The following is an 18606-nucleotide window of genomic DNA, read 5'->3' on the forward strand; positions in this document are numbered from 1 at the left end:
AGTGATGCTTCAGCGATCTCGCTATGTGAGACGGGGGCTTTACTCTTCATTCACAATTATCTTTGCCAGTATTAGAGTTTATACCTCTATACAATTAGGGTCTAAACCTTCCGTTGCTAATGAGAAAAGGATGGAGTTTAATATTTTGTGCTAACATGTTTACAATTCGGTTTCATTAAAACTTTTGCTGCTGCAATACCCTAATCTACCGACTGTCTACTTCCTCATTATCGTGTAGACTGTAAGCCAGCAAGGGGAGGGCCCTCTCCTCTGTACCAGTCTGTCATTGTTAGATTCTTAGATTGCCTGTAAATTAGATTTTGTAAGCAGCAACAACTTTCCTCTTTTGCATTTTGAAAACGAAAAAAAAAAAATCTATCTATCTATCTATCTATATATATATATATATCTCTATCTATCTATATATACATATACACATACATACATTTTAAAAATTGCCGAAAAGGAAAGTGAGCCGACACAAAAGTTTGAGCACACTTAGGAGATTTGTGATTTGTGTGCTCAGATAACATTGACCAAAGTTTCAGACCTTACTGTAATTAGTCTGTTAGGATTGTGGCTTGTTCACTATCGTTGTTTTGGCCAGGTGATGCAAATTTCCCAGCTTTATAAAAACCCAGCCTCGACTAACCTTGTGCCAAAAAACAGCAGCTATGGGTTCTTCTAAGCAGCTGCCTAGCACTCAGAAAATGGTGGAGGCCCACAAAGCAGAAGGCTATAAGATAGCAAAGAATTTTCAAGTTGCCCTTTCCTCAGTTTGAAATATAATTAAGAAATGGAAGTTAACAGGAAGAGTTAAGGTGAAGATAAGGTCTAGAAGACCAAAAAAAATTTCAGCGAGAACTGCTAGTAGGATTACTAGAGAGGCAATTTAGAACTCACGCTTGACTGCAACAGCCCTTCAGAAAGATTTAGCAGACTCCGGAGTTATGCTACATTGTTCTACTGTTTGGAGACTCTCCTGCGTCCTCACCATAAGATTCAGCATCAGAAGTATGCAAAATAACATCTAAACAAGCCTGATGTATTTTGGAAACTATGGACCGATGAAGTTAAAATAGAACGAATAACCACAACGATCTGAAAGGTATGTGTGGAAAAAAAATGGCACAGAATTTCAGGAAAACCATTAAGCATAGGGATGGATCAATCATGCTTTGGGGTTGTGTTGCAGCCAATGGCACAGAGAACATTTCATGGGTAGGAGGAAGAATGGATTCAATTAAATTTAAACACATTTTTGATGCAAACATTTATAAAAAAAAAAAGCTGAAGTTTAAAAGTGGATGGCTTCTACGAATGGATAATGATCCTAAACACACGTCAAAAGCCAAAATAGACTACCTCAAAAGGCGCAAGCTGAAGGTTTTACAATGGCCCTCACAGTCCTATTATCTGATAATCATTGAAAATCTGTGGCTAGACGTTAAAATAACGTATGCAAGACAACCCAGGAATCTCACAGAATTGGAAGAATTTTCCAAGGAAGAATGGATGAAAATCTCTCAAACAAGAATTGAAAGACTTGTCTGGCTACAAAAAGATGTTACAAGCTTGCAAGACTTGGAAGACCTACCTTCATGTACCGGTATGTATTTCGGCCTAACAGCTAGAAACGTGCCCCAATTTTTAAAAAGTGAAACAGGTTAATAATTTACCTTTAACCTAGCTTCAATTATTTTAGTCAGAGTGAGGCAGTCCCCATGAAATCCGCTGCAACCGATGACTGTTTTGTCTGTCCTGTGGAAGAAAAAAAAAAAGTAGTAAATCACAAAGGTATTGCCATCACTGAGCGATCTAGGAAGGTGAACGTACTTCGTAACTTCCCAAAAATGTAATACATGACCTAATTTATTACCAACGTGGGATGGCTGCGTGCAATGATCTGGTGAGAGACATGGGCCATGTTGACACCTAGAATAAATGCCGCAATTTCTTTCCTCTGCTGTTCTTTCAAGTAACAGTTAAAGCAAAGTCTAAAAGTCTTTAGCCTCTGCTGTACTAGTCCCTTTTCTTTGTGCAGATAACGGTTACCCTGATAAATTCGCCACATTAATCTAGGACTATGGAATATACAGCTTAAGACGTGGGGGCACACCATTCTAAGCGATCATTGGCCAACCTGTGATGAGATCACGGGGTGCAGATGAGTTGCTTATGGCAGGGTTTCCCAACTCCAGTCCTCAAGGCACACCAACAGATCATGTTTTCAGGATTTCCTTAGTATTGCTCAGGTGATAATTGCTTCACCTGTGCAATACAAAGGAAATCCTGAAAACATGATCTGTTGGTGTGCCTTGAGGACTGGAGTTGGGAAACCCTGGCTTATGGTCACCTATTGTAACAGTACGCTTCTGAAGGTCAGAGGAGCTTCAAGTCACCTTAGGGTTCTAGCCACCTAAAGATGACAAAATGTAAAAATAAGAAAAAAAAATGCAGTAAGTGATCAAAATAAGATCTAGCCCCAAATGGTACCAATAAAAACATCTACTCGCCACACATCTACAAAGTCAGAAATATTTAGTAAATATGTCCACAGTAACATCAGATACTAAAACCTGCAAATAGATATGTCAGATTGTTTACATGCATGGATCAATTGGAATGTTAAATACATACAACAAATCATAGAAAAATCAATGTAAAAAAGAACCGTATTTATAAAGCAAGTGTCAGATTTTATTTGTATTCCCAAAAAATAAATAAATCACAATTTAACCGCTTCCTGACCGTCCACAGTACTTAAACGTCGGCGCTAGCTGGGCTTTGTGCAGCGCCGACGTTTGTCTACGGTGGGTGGTCTCGCAGCGCTCAGGACCCCCAGGAGCCTGCAAGCGCTGCGATTCCTGTGCAGAGCCGTTGCTCTGACAGGTGACATCATCGGGACCTGATTAGAACAGGTGTTAACCCTTTTCTATCTTCTAGATGACACAATCGCATCATTTAGAAGATAGCATGAGGAGACCCCTGCTATTTTTACCTATCAGACGCCCCCCGCAGTCAGATCAGCGTTGCCTGGCAGCCAGAGGTCACGTGATGTCGTCTGGCTCTGTCAGCTACGGTGGCTTGTTAGGCTCAGCCTGCAACTGTGTCTAACAAGCGATCTCCCTCTGCATCACTGACAGGTCTCTTGCAATGCAATACATGTGTATTGCATTGTAAGAGACCAGTGATCAGACAAATAAAAATTGAAGTCTCATACAGGGACTAAGTAAAATAGTTTATAAAAAAAATAAATAAAAAATAAAAGAAAAATATTAAACCAATAAATAAATAAAAAAAAATATATATACATACATATATTATATAATATATATATATATATATATATATATATATATATATATATATATATATATATATAATTATTTTTTTAAAACAAAAAAAGTACACACTCCGGAAGGAGCCAACCTATAAAATGGTCACACTTGTTCACGCCTTCAGTGCAATTCATAAAAAGAAATAAGAAAAAAAAAAAAGAGGAAAAACCTTTGCTTTTTCATCATGTCGCCACACAAAAAGTAGAATACGACGCGATCAAAAAGTCAAATCAAAATAAAAATGGTAGCAATGAAAACGTCATCTTGTCCCGCAATAAACAAACCGCCATCCAGCTCCAATAGCGGAAAAATAAAAAAGTTATAGCATTCAGAATAAAGCGATGCAAAAACAATTATTTTTTCTATAAAAGTTTTTATTGTGCAAAAACAGCAAAACGTAAAAAAAAATATATAAATGTGGTATCACTGCAATCGTACTGACCTGAAGAATAAAGCTGCCTTATTAATTTTACTACCCACAGAACGTCATTAAAAAAAAATAAAAATTTCCAGAATTCCTGGCGTTTGATCATTCTGTCTCCCAAAAATCAGAATACAAAGCGATCAAAAATTTTCATGTGCCCGAAAATGGTACCAATAAAAACGTCAGCTCATTCTGCAAAAAACAAGCCATCACATGACTCTGTGGGCCAAAATATGGAAAAATTATAGCTCTCAAAATGTGGTGAGGCAAAAACTAGTTTTCGCAATAAAAATCATTTTTTTAGTGTGTGACAGCTGCCAAACATAAAAACCCGGTATAAATCCAGTATCGCTGTAATCGCACCGACTTGAAGAATAAAGTCACCTAATCACTAATACCGCACAAGGAACGGCATAAAAAATAAAAAAAACTACTTCTACACAGGCTATTGGTTTTTTTATTCGGCCTCCCAAAGATCGCAGTAAGGCTTGGCGCACATTTATCAAGCGCTCTGCGCTGAGCGCTTACACCAGGGTTTCGGTGTAAATCTCTGATTAGGCACATCAGGGGCTCTCCAAACGCAACATGACTTCCGCTGTCGATTCCAGACAATTTTGCATTCCATAAGTCAAATGGTGCTTCTTCCCTTTCAAGCCCTGCCGTGCGCCCAAACAGTAGTATTGTCCCACATATAGGGTATCGGCGTGCTCTGGAGAAATTGCTCAACAAATTGTATGGAGCAATTTCTCCTGTTACCCTTATGAAAATGCAAAATATGAAGCTAAAACGATTTGTGAAAAATGTTGCTTTTTTTTATTTCCACGGCTCTATGTTATAAACTTCTGTGATGCACCTGTGGGTTCAATGTGCTCAATACACATCTAGATAAGTTTCCTAAGGGGTCTAGTTTCCAAAATGGGGTCACTTGTTGGGGGTTTCCACTGTTTAGGCATGTCAGGGGCTCTCCAAACGCAACACGGCGTCCACTATCGATTCCAGCCAATTTTGCATTCCAAAAGTCAAATGGCGCTCCTTCCCTTTCAAGCCCTGCCGTGCGCCCAAACAGTAGTATTCTCTCACATATGGGGTATCGGCATGCTCAGGAGAAATTGCAAAGCAAAATGTATAGTCCATTTTCTCCTGTTACCCTTGTGTAAGTAAAAAAAAAAAAAAAAAAGGTCTAAAGGAAAATTTTTGTCAAAGAAAAGGAAATGTTTCTTTTTTCCCTCCACATTCCATTCATTCATGTGAAGCACCTGAAGGGTTAATAAACTTCTTGAATGTGGTTTTGAGTACCTTGAGGGGTGCAGTTTTTAGAATGGTGTCACTTTTGGGTATTTTCTGTCATATAGGCCCCCCAAACTCTCTTCAAATGTGAGGTGGTCCCTAATAAAAATTGTTTTGTAAATTTTGTTGTAAAAATGAGAAATCGCTGGTCAACTTTTAACCCTTATAACTTCCTAACAAAAAAAAATGTTGGTTCCAAAATTGTGCTGATGTAAAGTAAACATGTGGGGAAATGTTACTTAAGTTTTTTGTGTGCCATATCTCGCTGATTTAAGGGCATAAAAATTCAAAGTTGGAAAATTGCAAAATTTTCGACATTTTCGCCAAATGTCCGTTTGTTTTCCACAAATAAACGCAAGTTATAAGAAAGAAATGTTACCACTATCATGAAGTACAATATGTCGTGAGAAAACAATGTCAGAATCAGCAGGATCCGTTGAAGTGTTCTAGAGTTACGACCTCAAAGTGACACTGGTCAGAATTGATAAAATTGGCCCGGTCACGAAGGTAAAAACAGGCGCTGGTGCGAAAGGGTTAATAAAAAATATAAAAGACTGGGAAATTACAAGATGGCACCACATTTCCATCCAGACGATCCCACTTATATACCATCTACGACCCATCACTGATGTATTATATTTGGATCGGTACCTATCAAGACATCACTAATATACGCTAGCGACCAAAATTGTGGATACATTTGGAAGTTTTTAATAATCTTCGAGGTTTCTGGAACTTTCGGCAATCTTACTTGTTGATTACGTAATTATATTGGTTTTTGATATACTGTCGCTAGTTTTTATAATTTTGACAAGAAATACTGGACTTCGTTCTCGGTGAGTAAAATTCATAAATTATTTGTTATATGTTAACTTTTCATTATGTCCGCATTAAATTAAAAATAGTGTTTTAAAGCTACAGTCGTCACTTGATCCTTTCAGTATAGGTACTACAGGCTTTAATTTCATTTATTGTATTTTATTAATGCTTAAATTTAATTTTTTAACTGAATAATTATAAATGTCTATTTTGAGCTCACAAACTCCTGAATGATTGTTTTCTTTAGATTTTAATCATGCCAGCCACAAAGAGGTCTGATTGGTCTCCAAATAAACAGCTACGGCTATTGTTTTAAGGAAGGAGGGATACAGTTTCAGAGAAGATGGGTAGTGGAGTCACTGCTTCTGGACTGCAAAAGCTGCGTTCACGTTTTGCTGATAGTTGCAGTATCAAAACTAAGAGTGGAAGAGGAAGGAAAAACGTAGTTACTCACTGATAACAGGATTGCTCAGACCCCATGATGGCACGATGGAGGGGATCCGCCCATCAGGGACAGGAAACCTACAGATAAGAAGGCGGCACCTCTCTCCCGCATCAGTTGTTTACAGAGCACGAGGGCAACTCCAGATTAATATATATTTTAACATTACTATGAAGCTTAACAGAATCACAGCGTGACTACCTCTAAGAAATAATAATAAACTGAGTGTGCACATCCACACGTGAAGGGAGGGAATGTACGGGTGCCGTCATGGAGTCTGAGAAATCCCATTATCGGTGAGTAACTACGTTTCTCTCCTTCCCCCATGACAGCACCATGGAGACAATTACAGAGATTGTCATTTGGGAGGGACCACCACTTCTAGAACCGTTCTCCCAAAGGTAAGGTCTGAAGAAGAGGCTATATCCAGTGGATAGTGGTTAAAGAATGTAGAGGGGGAAGACCACGTAGCGGCTCTACTTATCTGTTCTATTGAGGTGCCGGCCTTTTCTGTCCAGGAGGTTGCCACCGCTTTTGTTGAATGAGCTTTTATATTCCCTGGGACTGCTGCCTCATGCGAGGACTACGACAATGTGATGGTGTCCCTTATCCATCTTGCCAGCGTGCCCTTGGAAGCTTTTTGCCCCTTCTGAGGACCCTGAAAGCACAGAGACCTATCCTTCCTATACTATCGTTTGGCCACTAAATACTGGATTAAGCACCTTCTGACATCTAGTATAAGACTTTCTCATCCCTATTTGTGGGATTGTGATCTCCTGAGATGTGTGAAATCGTGACACCACCTTTGGAAGGTAGGCCGGGTCTGTTCTAAGAATAACCCTTTACTCTAAAATTTGTATAAAAGGACGGCAGGCTGATAAAGCCTGAATGTCACTGATCCTACGAGCTGATGTGAGAGCTAGGAGTGATGTCTTAAGGGACAGGACTTTCAGTGAGGCATCTGACAGGGGTTCGAAGGGAGGCTTCAAGTTTAAATCCCACGGAGTTCCAGGCTGTCATGGGCATGTTTGTTACCTGAGGATGAAGTACCGGCCCCTGGGAAAGAAGGTACGGCATCTCCGGAAGTACCCACAGTGAGTCCCCTATCCACTGGGTCTTGCGTCCGTTGTCAAGACCTGAGAAACAGGGATTACCCACGGAACACCCCGGGATAAATTGTCTGCCCTTATCCACGATTCTAGCGAGCGTGCCATTTCAGATTATATGGTTAAACGCCCTTCTAAATTTCTTTCTAAAGAGTTTTCTGCAGACAATATTTCTCACTAAGTCTCTGGTGTGTACCTGAAACTATTGTACGGCCGAGATGCAGGATGTCATGGACTCTAGAAGGGACATTGCCTTCCACAAGGTTGTGGAGGGAAAATCTCTTGCTCGAGATACTAGCCCTATCGTCTTTTGAAATTTCTCTATCGGAAGGCGACACTCCTGTTTGCTTGAATCTAGTATGATGCCCAGGTATTCTTGTACCTGGCGCAGCACAATTCTGGATTTTGTTAGATTAAAAAGCCAGCCTAAGTTGGTTAAGGAACTCATGACTTTCTTTAACTGGTCTTCGCAATGTCGGGGAGAATTGCCTATTACCAGGAAGTTGACTAGATACGGGACGATCAGAATATTTTGTTCCCTTAAATTTGCCATCACCTCCGCAACTATCTTGGTGAATACGCATGGAGCTATGGCTAGACCAAACGGAAGGGCTGTGAACTGATAGTGCTTTATCACCCCCTGTATTGAGACCGCCACTCTGAGGAACTTCTGATAGTCCTTGTGGATGGGGACGTGGATGGGGTCTGCTAGGTGTCATGAAACAGCGTGGAAACAGCATTTTCACAGATGTCTGTTTCTCTCTTGAAGGATTGAACCTTCAGACACTTGTTCAGTTTCCTTAAGTTTATAATCGTTCCATACGGTTTTCTCCTCAGGAAAAGGGGGGGGGGGGGGGGGGGGGGAGTAGAATCCATTGCCTCTTTCTTGGCAAGGGAACTCCTGAAGAACTGCCTTCTCTACCAGACACAGAATCTCCTGCTCTAAAGGGCCTGTCACACTAAGCGATGTCGCTAGCAATATCGCTATAACGTCACTGGTTTTTGTGACATTATAGCGATATTGCTAGCGATATCGTTATGTCTGATACCTACCTCCGACCGCTCCCCCGCTGGTTATCACTGACCGCGCGAGATCGTCCTGGACAGTTTCTCGTCGTCAGCTTCCTGCTGGGCTTCCTGAGGCGCCGACGAGCGACGCGTGGACGGGGGCGGGAGGACGTCAGGATCGCCTCGTCTGATAGGCAAGTAGCGACCCCCGACCCCTGCTATGTCGCTGGTGAGATCTGCCTGTGTGGCAGCTCACTAGCGACCACTTAGCGATGCACCAGCGATCCTGACCGCGTCATATCGCTGGTCGGGATCGCAGGTGCATCGCTAAGTGTGACAGTACCTTAAGGCTAGCTGTTCCTTAATTGAGGATCTCCGAGGTGTCACTATAAACTATGGACGGGGAGGGAAGTGGAAAAAGTCTTAGGCCTTAAATTATCAGGTCCAGTATCCAAGAGCTGTTGGATATTTTTGCCCAGGCCAGGAGAAAAAGAGATGACCTTCCTCCCATCCAGGAAAATCCTCATTGGGATGGCTCTTTATTGTCATTAGGGCCCCTGTTGAACAGGAATCCCTTGCTTTAACTCCTTCCATCAACCCACTAATCCTGGGTTCTTGGGGGCTTCCTCTGGATACATTTCCTACTCCGAAAGGACCGTTTGTAAAATGGATTGGAGAGGATAGGGAAGAGTTTCTTTTTATCCCCTGCTATATCCAAAATATCATCCAGTGTGGGGCCAAACAAGAACTCTCCCTCCCAGGGGATGGAACATAACTTTGATTTTGTCTGGAGATCTCCAGGCCAACACTTAAGCCAGCGGGATTACCGGGCTGCGTTGGAGAAGGATGCCGATCTAGCGGCCAGCCTGACCGAGTCTGTTGATCCGTCCGCCAGAAAAGCAGCAGCCCTCTTCAGCACAGGTACAGAATCCAGTATAGTGTTTCTAGAGGTTTTCTCCCTCAGCCTCCAATGAAGCCTTCAGGAACGCATCTGCTTTTTTGATCATGGGATCTTTTAACACCCCCATATCCTCAAAAGGAATGGCAAATTTTTTGGAGGCTTTGGCAATAGCAACAACTAGTTTTGGCGCCTTCTCCCAGAAAGAACACACTGGGTCATCAAATGGATACTTCCTTTTGGGGGGTAAGAAGGCCCTTCTTTTCTGGCTTTTTCCATTCCCTTTAACCCCTTTACCACCAAGGGTGGTTTGCACGTTAACAGCCAGGCCAATTTTTACAATTCTGACCACTGTCCATTTATGAGGTAATAACTCTGGAACACTTCAATGGATCTTGGCAACGCTGAGATTGTTTTTTCATGACATATTGTAATTCACGTTAGTGGTAAAATTTCTTCAATATAACTTGCGTTTGAGTAAAAAACGAAAATTTGGCAAAAATTAGGGAAATTTCTCAATTTTCAAACTTTGAATTTTTATGCGCTTAAAACAGAAATATGTCACAAAATAGTTAATAAATAACATTTCCCACGTGTACTTTACAGCAGCACAATTTTGGAAACAATTTTTTTTTGTTAGGAGTTATAAGGGTTAAAATTTGACCAGCAATTTCTCATGTTTTCCAACAAAGTTTACAAAACCATTTTTGTTAGGGAACACCTCACATTTGAAATCACTTTGAGGGGTCTATATGGCAGAAAATACCCAAAAGTGACACCATTCTAAAAACTGCACCCCTCAAGCTGATCAAAACCACATTCATTCAAGAAGTTTATTAACCCTTCAGGTGCTTCACATGAATGAATGAATGAATGAATGAATGAATGGAATGTGGAAGGAAAAAATAAACATTTAACTTTTTAGTCACAAAAATGATCTTTTAGCAACAATTTTTTTTATTTTCCTAAGGGTAAAAGGAGAAAATTAACCCCAAAAGTTACTGTGCAATTTATCCTGAGTACGCCGATACCCCATATGTGGGGGGACCACTGTTTGGGTGCACGGCAGGGCTCGAAAGAGGAGTGCAGTTTGACTTTTTCAAACTAAAATTGGCTGGAATTGAGATCGGACACCATGTTGCGTTTGACGAGCCCCTGATGTGCCCATTTTGGAAACTAGACCCCTAAGGAACTTATCTAGATGTGCGGTGAGCACTTTGAACCCCCAAGTGCTTCAAAGAAGATTATAATGCCCAGGCATGAAAATAAAAAATCCTATTTTTTTTGCCACAAAAATAATTGTTTAGTCCCCAATTTTTTATTTTCCTAAGGGTAACAGGAGATATTGGACCCCAAAAGTTGTTGTCCAATTTGTCCCGAGTACGCTGGTACCCCATGAAAACTAATGTTTGGGCACACGTCGGAGCTCGGAAGGGAAGTAGTGAAGTTTAGGAATGTAGACTGATGGAATGGTCTGCGGGCGTCTGTTCTGTTTGCAGAGCCCCTGATGTGCCTAAACAGAGGAAAAACAAAAACCACAAGTGACATCATTTTGGAAACTAGACCCCCAAGGAACTTATCTAGATGTGCCCCCCTTTTGGAACTAATCTACTGTTGGGGCAGGGATCAACACTTACAGTCGTAGTCTCTTTATTTCTTCAGCAGGAACAAGGCCCAGCACAGGAAAGCTCTGGTAGTGTGACCACTCTGCAGGAATCCTCAGCTAGTGTGAGGACCCTTGCAGTGTGGTCACACAGGTCAGAGACAGGTGACAGACAGGTCACAGAGCGGTCATACCGCTGCTGTGACCTGTCATTGGTGGGATTGCTTATCACATCGATCCCACCAGAGCTTCTCCCTGGTGACCCTGGCAACAGCCTAGGATCGGAGCTCGCAGCTCGGATCCTAGGGCAGGTCACCAGCAGGGCACAGCGCAGTCACACCTGTAGCTGTGCCCTGTGATTGACGATGACATCCATTGTGCTAATCAGCTCCTGCAGGCCCTTCTAGGCCTGTCTTAGGCACCAGCCTAGGATCGGTGCTATTACAGCACCCCTCAAGGCAGGTACCGGCAGGGCACAGCGCGGTAACACCGCTGCTGTGCACTGTGATTGGCGCAATCAATGTGATTGTCAATCGCGCCAATCCGTAGGGTTTTCGCCGATGCCTACGATCGAGTACATCGGTACTTATTCCTAGCCTGGGACCGCACTGTTTAAGCCAATCTGATTGGCTGAAACATTGAGAAAGGCTGCAATTGGTGTTCAGAATTGAACAGCCAATCACAGAGATTGGGAGGCCGGACGGGAGAGGACACAGCCCGGGATGCCAACACCATCTTCTCTAAGGTCAGATGGTGTTGGAATTTTAATGCGATCACTGCAACTTAAGTCATGATGTCTTGTTCCAATTTTTTGGGGACGAGGGTCTACTAATCCCATGGTGGCTCTGACTGCCTTAATGAGTCTGTTTCCTCTAAAGGAAAACAACTATGTCCACCTGTACCCCCGGAGAATGATGATGGGTGATGATGAACTGGATGCATCAGAGTCACTTCCCTCACTCTCTTTACTACTGGACCCGGGTTCAAGGGACCTGTGTCTGGTTTTGTGCCATTTTTTCCCTGCATCCTGATGGGACCTAAAGGTGTTTTCTACTTGTGATTTAATTAAAGAGCTAAGGTCTGAGGCAAATCCTGGGGTCTCTTCACAAATTGACTGCTCTATGCAGGAGTTGCAGAGTCTTTTCCAACATAGTGGGTAACTCTTCCTTACAGAGTGTGCAGCTCCTATGCTTAGTGTTGCCCGCAGTTTTCCTTCCCTAAAAAGAAAAAAAGAATAGGGGCCCTAATTAAAATGTGAACTTTCACAAAGATCACTTACCATTCCTGAAGGAAGAGTACCGGGGTTGGAGGAGGAACCACTCTTATACATGGGTTCTCTCTTACAATTGACGCCACACTGGAGCCCTTGCTGCGCTGGGATCCCAAATGCCTATTTCCGCTGTTACTACGTTTCTGGTGATGGGAAGGTTACCTTTCCATCTGATTCTTTTCTTTTTTTTTTGCTGCTGCTGCTGTGGTGACCGGACCTGCACTGCATTGCCTTAGCGCTTACCCTGCATAAAATACCCCTGGAGCCTCCCCTAGCCACCTGATCCATATCTTCCAATTTCCCCAAGGAGGAAGGATTGAGGAAGTGCCGCATGCCTGATGAGACTGGATTACCCAGTCATGCATTGCGGCCTCAACGTCATCGGGCCCGCTGTGCATGCGCCCAGACCGGTTTCCCAGTCATGCAACGCGGCGCCCACTCGCATCATAGGGCGCGCCTTCCCGCGTGTGCACTTACTCCCAGAAGCTCCAAAGCCTTGCCGTCGGCGCGGCTTCTGGAGATGATTCCCGGGGGAGGCAGCATGCGGTGATCCTCTTCAGTGCCACTCCCCACACACTTTCAAGGTCCGCTGACCCCAGTGGTGGCGCCTCAGGCTACCGCACCAACCGAGGCAGGGAACCCCCGCTGCCAGGATCGGTCTGGCCGGGCCTGACATCCCACAACAATCCTCAGATATGCATCCGATGTCAACTGCAGGTTCCTCATCAGAGACAAGAAACCAACTGATGCGGAAGAGAGGTACCACCTTTTTATCTGTAGGTTTTCTGTCCCTGATAGGTGGATCCCCTCTCCGTGGTGCCGTCATGGGGGAGGGGGGAGGAGAGAAAGGCAACAACTCCAAAAACAGACAGAAGAATCGTTAGGTATGCCTTGCAAAACAGAAAAGCATTAGCCAAGGAACTCAACCAGTTCTTGCACGATGGAGGAGTTTCGGTGTCGGATAGAACAGTACGTCGCTGATTACTTGATGCCAGTCTGAAAGGACGAACACAAAGATAAAAGCCATTCCTAAATATTAAACAGAGAAATAACAGAATTTCCTGGGCTAAGGAATAGCTTAGCTGGACAACTGAAGATTGGAAGTAATCTGGAGCGATAAAACGACAATATCAATTTTTGGTAGTGACGGAATGCGTTATGTTTGGAGAAGGCCAAAGGAAGACTGTCTTCCAGAGTGTATGACTGCTACAATGAAACATTTTGAGAGTGTTATGATATGGGCTTGTATATTCTGACATGGAATTGGGAGAATACAGGTCCTTGAGGGAACTGTAAATGCTTTGAAATATATTCATTATGTCCTTGAAGCAATGCTCATCCCATCAAGCCGTGACCTTGGCAAGGAACAGATCGCAATTATTTTTCAACAGGATGGAGCACCATGTCACACTGCAAGGCAATGTCTAAAATAGTTTGAAAGCAAACAAATTTCTGTGCTTTCATAGCCTGGAAATAGTCCTGATCTGAACTCTATCGAAAATCTGTGGTCAAGATTAAAGTGATTGGTTTCTAGTAAGGCCTCTTTCACACTTCAGTTTTTTGACGTTAGTCAAAATCCGCCACTTTTAGAAAAAAACGGATCCGCAAATTTTTGGGCGGATCCGTTTTTTTCCCCCATTGATTTGCATTAGTGGCGGATTTTGGCTGATGGTCGTCCGTTGGGTCCGTTTATTGATGGATCCGTGAGAATTTTAGCGGCTCCGGGGCGGACCAGGCGGACACTGCAACGTTTTTTTTTTGTTGATGGTCTGCTATTTTTAACTGCACATGCCCGAAAGGTGAAAGCCGGGAGCAGTTTTAACCCAGAAATGCCGTCACGGGAGCCGCTAAAATTCGCTCTCTCCCGATCTCACCTGAGCTCCCTCGATTCCAATCACACCCTCAAGATTGCCGGGAGATCGCGGCCATGAAGGTTACCGCGATGATTGCCGCGAGATCGCGGCCATGAAGATTGCTGTCGCGATCGCCGCAAGATCGCGGCCACGAAGATTGCGGCCAGCCATGAGATATCGCAGCGATGGGCAATGCCGCAAGATCGCGGCGAACTTCCAGCCCGCAGTCCCTTTAAATCACGCCGCTTTACATCTTCCACGGATCCGTACTGCAACGTGGTCCGCTGTCATTCGTACGTCACGAAAAGGAGACGGATCAGTTGTTTGGAACCTTTGGCGGATTTCAACTGACCGACGACGACGGAGGTATGAAACAGGCCTAAGCGACTGAGCAACAAGCAAGCATTGAATGCAGCTGTTATCAGTTCCTGGTACCATGTTATAACCACAGAGAACCTGAGACGTCTTGTTGAATCAATGCCAAGGAGATGCAAAGCTGTTATCAATACCAAAAGGATTCCTTACATGCTACTAAAGAAAGAACACATAGGGATAGCATGAAATTAACATATTAGGACGTGATATTTTGATTCGCCCATTCCGCTGTTCTTATAGAAGTGATAAGATATTTTGTGTTATGGTAACCTTTTTTCTATGTAGCGGTGTTCTAATCTACTTTAGACTACTTGTGGCAATATTGTTATAAACACTTTGTATTGATTGCATGTTAACTTTAAAAAATGGCAAACATTTGACAATTTTGGTCATTAAGTGTATACATACACACAGTCATAGAATCATCATATAACAAGTGTATACAAATTGCAACAAAAGACCATACTAAAAAAAAAATTAAAGGTAGTCACTGTGTCAGGATGTATAAAACCCAAGACAAAACCCCACAGTTAAAAACATGTAAATGTTGGAGTTTTGGAGCCATGCAAGTTTTAATTGTTTTTTCCTTTAATCCCTTTAGGATTGTCTCAGGGAATACACTGGAGATTATTATATTGAAAACATTTTTGGATAGCTTCAAATTATGTCCTTGTCATGGCCATACGGAATAACGGTGTACTGTAGAGCAGTGGTCCCCAACCTTCTTTGCACCAGGGACTGGCTTCAAGCAAGACCAATCTTCCATGTCCCAGCAGGGTGAGGATGAAGGTGTGGCAGAGGCGGAGCTACAGATGAGGTTGTAGTTTAGTAGTGCATACTTATTTAATTATAACATTTATAATGTGAATGTGACTCAATTCACCATAGGTTTTGCGTGAGTGAGAGCACTGGACTTGTTTTCCTGCAAAACGGTCCCATCTAGGGGTGATGGGACACAGCGACACCCATGCATGCATGGCTGGGCTCCCCCCCCCCTTGCATGCATGGCTGGGCTCCCCCCCCCTTGCATGCATGGCTGGGCTCCCCCCCCTTGCATGCATGGCTGGGCTCCCCCCCCCCCTGCATGCATGGCTGGGCTCCCCCCCCCCTGCATGCATGGCTGGGCTCCCCCCCATTTGCATGCATGGCTGGGCTCCCCCCCCATTTGCATGCATGGCTGGGCTCCCCCCCCCATTTGCATGCATGGCTGGGCTCCCCCCCCCCATTTGCATGCATGGCTGGGCTCCCCCCCCCATTTGCATGCATGGCTGGGCTCCCCCCCCCATTTGCATGCATGGCTGGGCTCCCCCCCCCATTTGCATGCATGGCTGGGCTCCCCCCCCATTTGCATGCATGGCTGGGCTCCCCCCCCATTTGCATGCATGGCTGGGCTCCCCCCCTTTGCATGCATGGCTGGGCTCCCCCCCCTTTGCATGCATGGCTGGGCTCCCCCCCCTTTGCATGCATGGCTGGGCTGCCCCCCTTTGCATGCATGGCTGGGCTCCCCCCCCTTTGCATGCATGGCTGGGCTCCCCCCCCTTTGCATGCATGGCTGGGCTCCCCCCCTTTGCATGCATGGCTGGGCTCCCCCCCCTTGCATGCATGGCTGGGCTCCCCCCCCTTGCATGCATGGCTGGGCTCCCCCCCCTTGCATGCATGGCTGGGCTCCCCCCCCTTGCATGCATGGCTGGGCTCCCCCCCTTGCATGCATGGCTGGGCTCCCCCCCATCCCCCATCATACTTACCCTCACGCCGTCGCTGAACTTCCCTGCATCTTAATCCTGGCATGCTAGCTTCTTCCTGTGCGGAGCGTCACGTAGTACCGCTCATTAAGGTCATGAATATGGACGCCACGCCTATGGGAGTGGAGTCGCGTCCATATTCATGATCTTAATGAGCGGTACTACGTGACCACTCAGCACTGGATGAAGCTGCCGCGCTCGACAGGTGTGCAAGAACTGACGGTGAATATCGATGTCTTCTGGAAGCCAGCGGTTGCAGCTGTCACTATAGTGCTACAGCCGCCGGCTCCCCTTGTGTCCAGCATTCTGGGCCGTGGCTCCGCGGACCGGCAACAGAACTGCAACGGCCCGGTCCTGGGCCGCGGACCTGTGGTTGGGGACCCCTGCTGTAGCGAATAGCAGTACTCCAATATTGCTGAAGCTCTTGTTTCATGACTATGCCCATATGCGACACAATGCCCCAAGATGTCAATTTCTGCTGCATTTATGGGGGCGTATGAGGACTTGGAATTTTGGGTGAAAATGAATGGGCATACAAGTTTGTCTAGGCCACCATAAGATTTATTACTTTCAAATTCTTTTTCAGGAAATGTCAATTTAAGTGAAGCCTGTAACATGAAATGGATTCCTGAACTGCCCATGAAATCTGGAATAACAGGCTGGTCATTTTTTGGGGGGTGCCATCCATATGGAATCGATTGCTGTAGGGGTTGCCCGAGTCCTAGAGCGCCTTGCTACAGACCCCAGGAACGACTTGCAGGGAGGGCCTGATGTCAGAGACAGCAGCCATCTTAACTCGATCACTGCATGATGGAGCACATTGACCGGAAATAGCAGCGCAGTATATATATGGCACTTTGTGAGAACGCAGCTCCAGTAAATCAAATGGTAAAAATGGACAATGTCATTCAAAAGTACAACCCTTCCGGCAAAAGAAGAGTTATATAGACAGGAAAAGATGAAAAGCAAAAACGGATAATAGCCATGTCTGTAAGAAGTTAAACATAATTTTCTCAACATATTTAATATTAGGGTGATTCACATGAGGCAGATATTATTGAAGTTTCTGCCATTATGCAAGTCTCATTCAGAATAATGGGACAGATGTTGAATAACCTGCAACACAATCTGTACTCATGTTACTGACTAAATAAAGCCCAATCACTTCTATTGTCATGGTCCCATCCTTAGGGTAAGTGCACACAGAGTTTTTTTTGGTGGTGCGGATTTTGTTGAAAAATCCGCAGGACAAAAATCCTGCAGTTTATCTGCGGATTAGCCTGCGGTTTCACACCTCATAATAAGGTGTGAAACCGCAGCGGAAACCGCACAAATAATTGACATGCTGCGGATTGTAACCCGCGGAAAAATCCGCAGCATGTGCACAGCGTTTTTTTTTCCCATAGGAAATAAAGGTACTGTACAACGCAGCAAAATCTGCTACGGACCCGCAGAGCCAAAACCGCTGCTAATCCGCAGCAGAATCCGCAGCGTGTGCACATACCCTTACGTACAGATTTATGGGAATCTATAAGATCTGGATTTGCTGACTCTGCATCTATTTCAATTTGGGTTGGTCTGCCATTCTCCACATTTTCTGTGTTATCTTGATACGAGTTAAATGCTTTACGGTCTACAATGATGTCACCACAGCAGACCAAAACAATCTGGTCTGATCACGAAAGGTCTTCACCACGATCAGCAAAAGCCCCCGGAATTGTGAAAAAATGGCCACAAGACGATGGAATTGTTCTTCACCTAGAACACTGTCTTTAAAAGAAATCTGTCCGTAGGAACAACCCTGCTAAGCAGCCTATATGGGCACGTAAGTCATAGGAAGCTGAATTACACAATATACATATGTTCTTATATAGGACTATCAGTGCACTTCATTTTTGCTTACAGTAGATGCCCCCTGATCTCAGACTGCAGGGAAGTAGATGTTATCAGGACCCTAGCTGTTACAAGCAGCAGGCAATGACCCCTGATCTGTGATGCAACTTCCCAGAAGGTAGGGGAAGCTCTGAGGAGCATCCCATGCAGCACAGTGAACTGAAAGTACTGAGGGTTGTAAACAGCACTATTCATGCTATCTTTATAATTTATGAAGGCATGGACATTAGAATCATTTTCGCTCACCGAAGTACCACTTGGAGAACTATTGGCTGGAAAATCTGCCTCCAGAGCTTATTTTCAAAGAAAAGGGAAGTTACTAATACGAGACAAGTAGATCAGGACAGCAGCCAGTTTGTCTTTACGTCTCAGACTGGTAAGGCCTGTTTCACACTTCCGTTTTTGACCATCAGTCAAAATCTGCCGTTTTTGCAAAAAAACGGATCTGCCATTTTTTTTGGCAGATCCGTTTTTTTCCCCATTGACTTGCATTACCGGCGGATCTTGACGGATGGCCATCCGTTGGATCCGTTTTTTTGCGGATC

The 18606-nt window shown here is 44.2% G+C and overlaps 1 protein-coding gene across 1 annotated transcript in view; it reads right to left on the bottom strand.

Moving 5' to 3' along the window:
* The window catches only part of LOC141074139 (proteasome subunit beta type-1-B-like), a 54412-nt gene that overhangs the window by 25025 nt on the left and 10781 nt on the right, over positions 1 to 18606 (bottom strand). Inside the window, exon 3 of the mRNA XM_073561676.1 lies at positions 1680 to 1761. Coding sequence (XP_073417777.1) covers positions 1680 to 1761 — 82 coding nt within the window. The remainder of the gene's footprint in view (positions 1 to 1679; positions 1762 to 18606) is intronic.

This window comes from Dendrobates tinctorius, unplaced genomic scaffold (assembly GCF_039654945.1).
Source record: "Dendrobates tinctorius isolate UK_male_01 unplaced genomic scaffold, ASM3965494v1 ptg000325l, whole genome shotgun sequence".
NCBI classification, from domain to species: domain Eukaryota; kingdom Metazoa; phylum Chordata; class Amphibia; order Anura; family Dendrobatidae; genus Dendrobates; species Dendrobates tinctorius.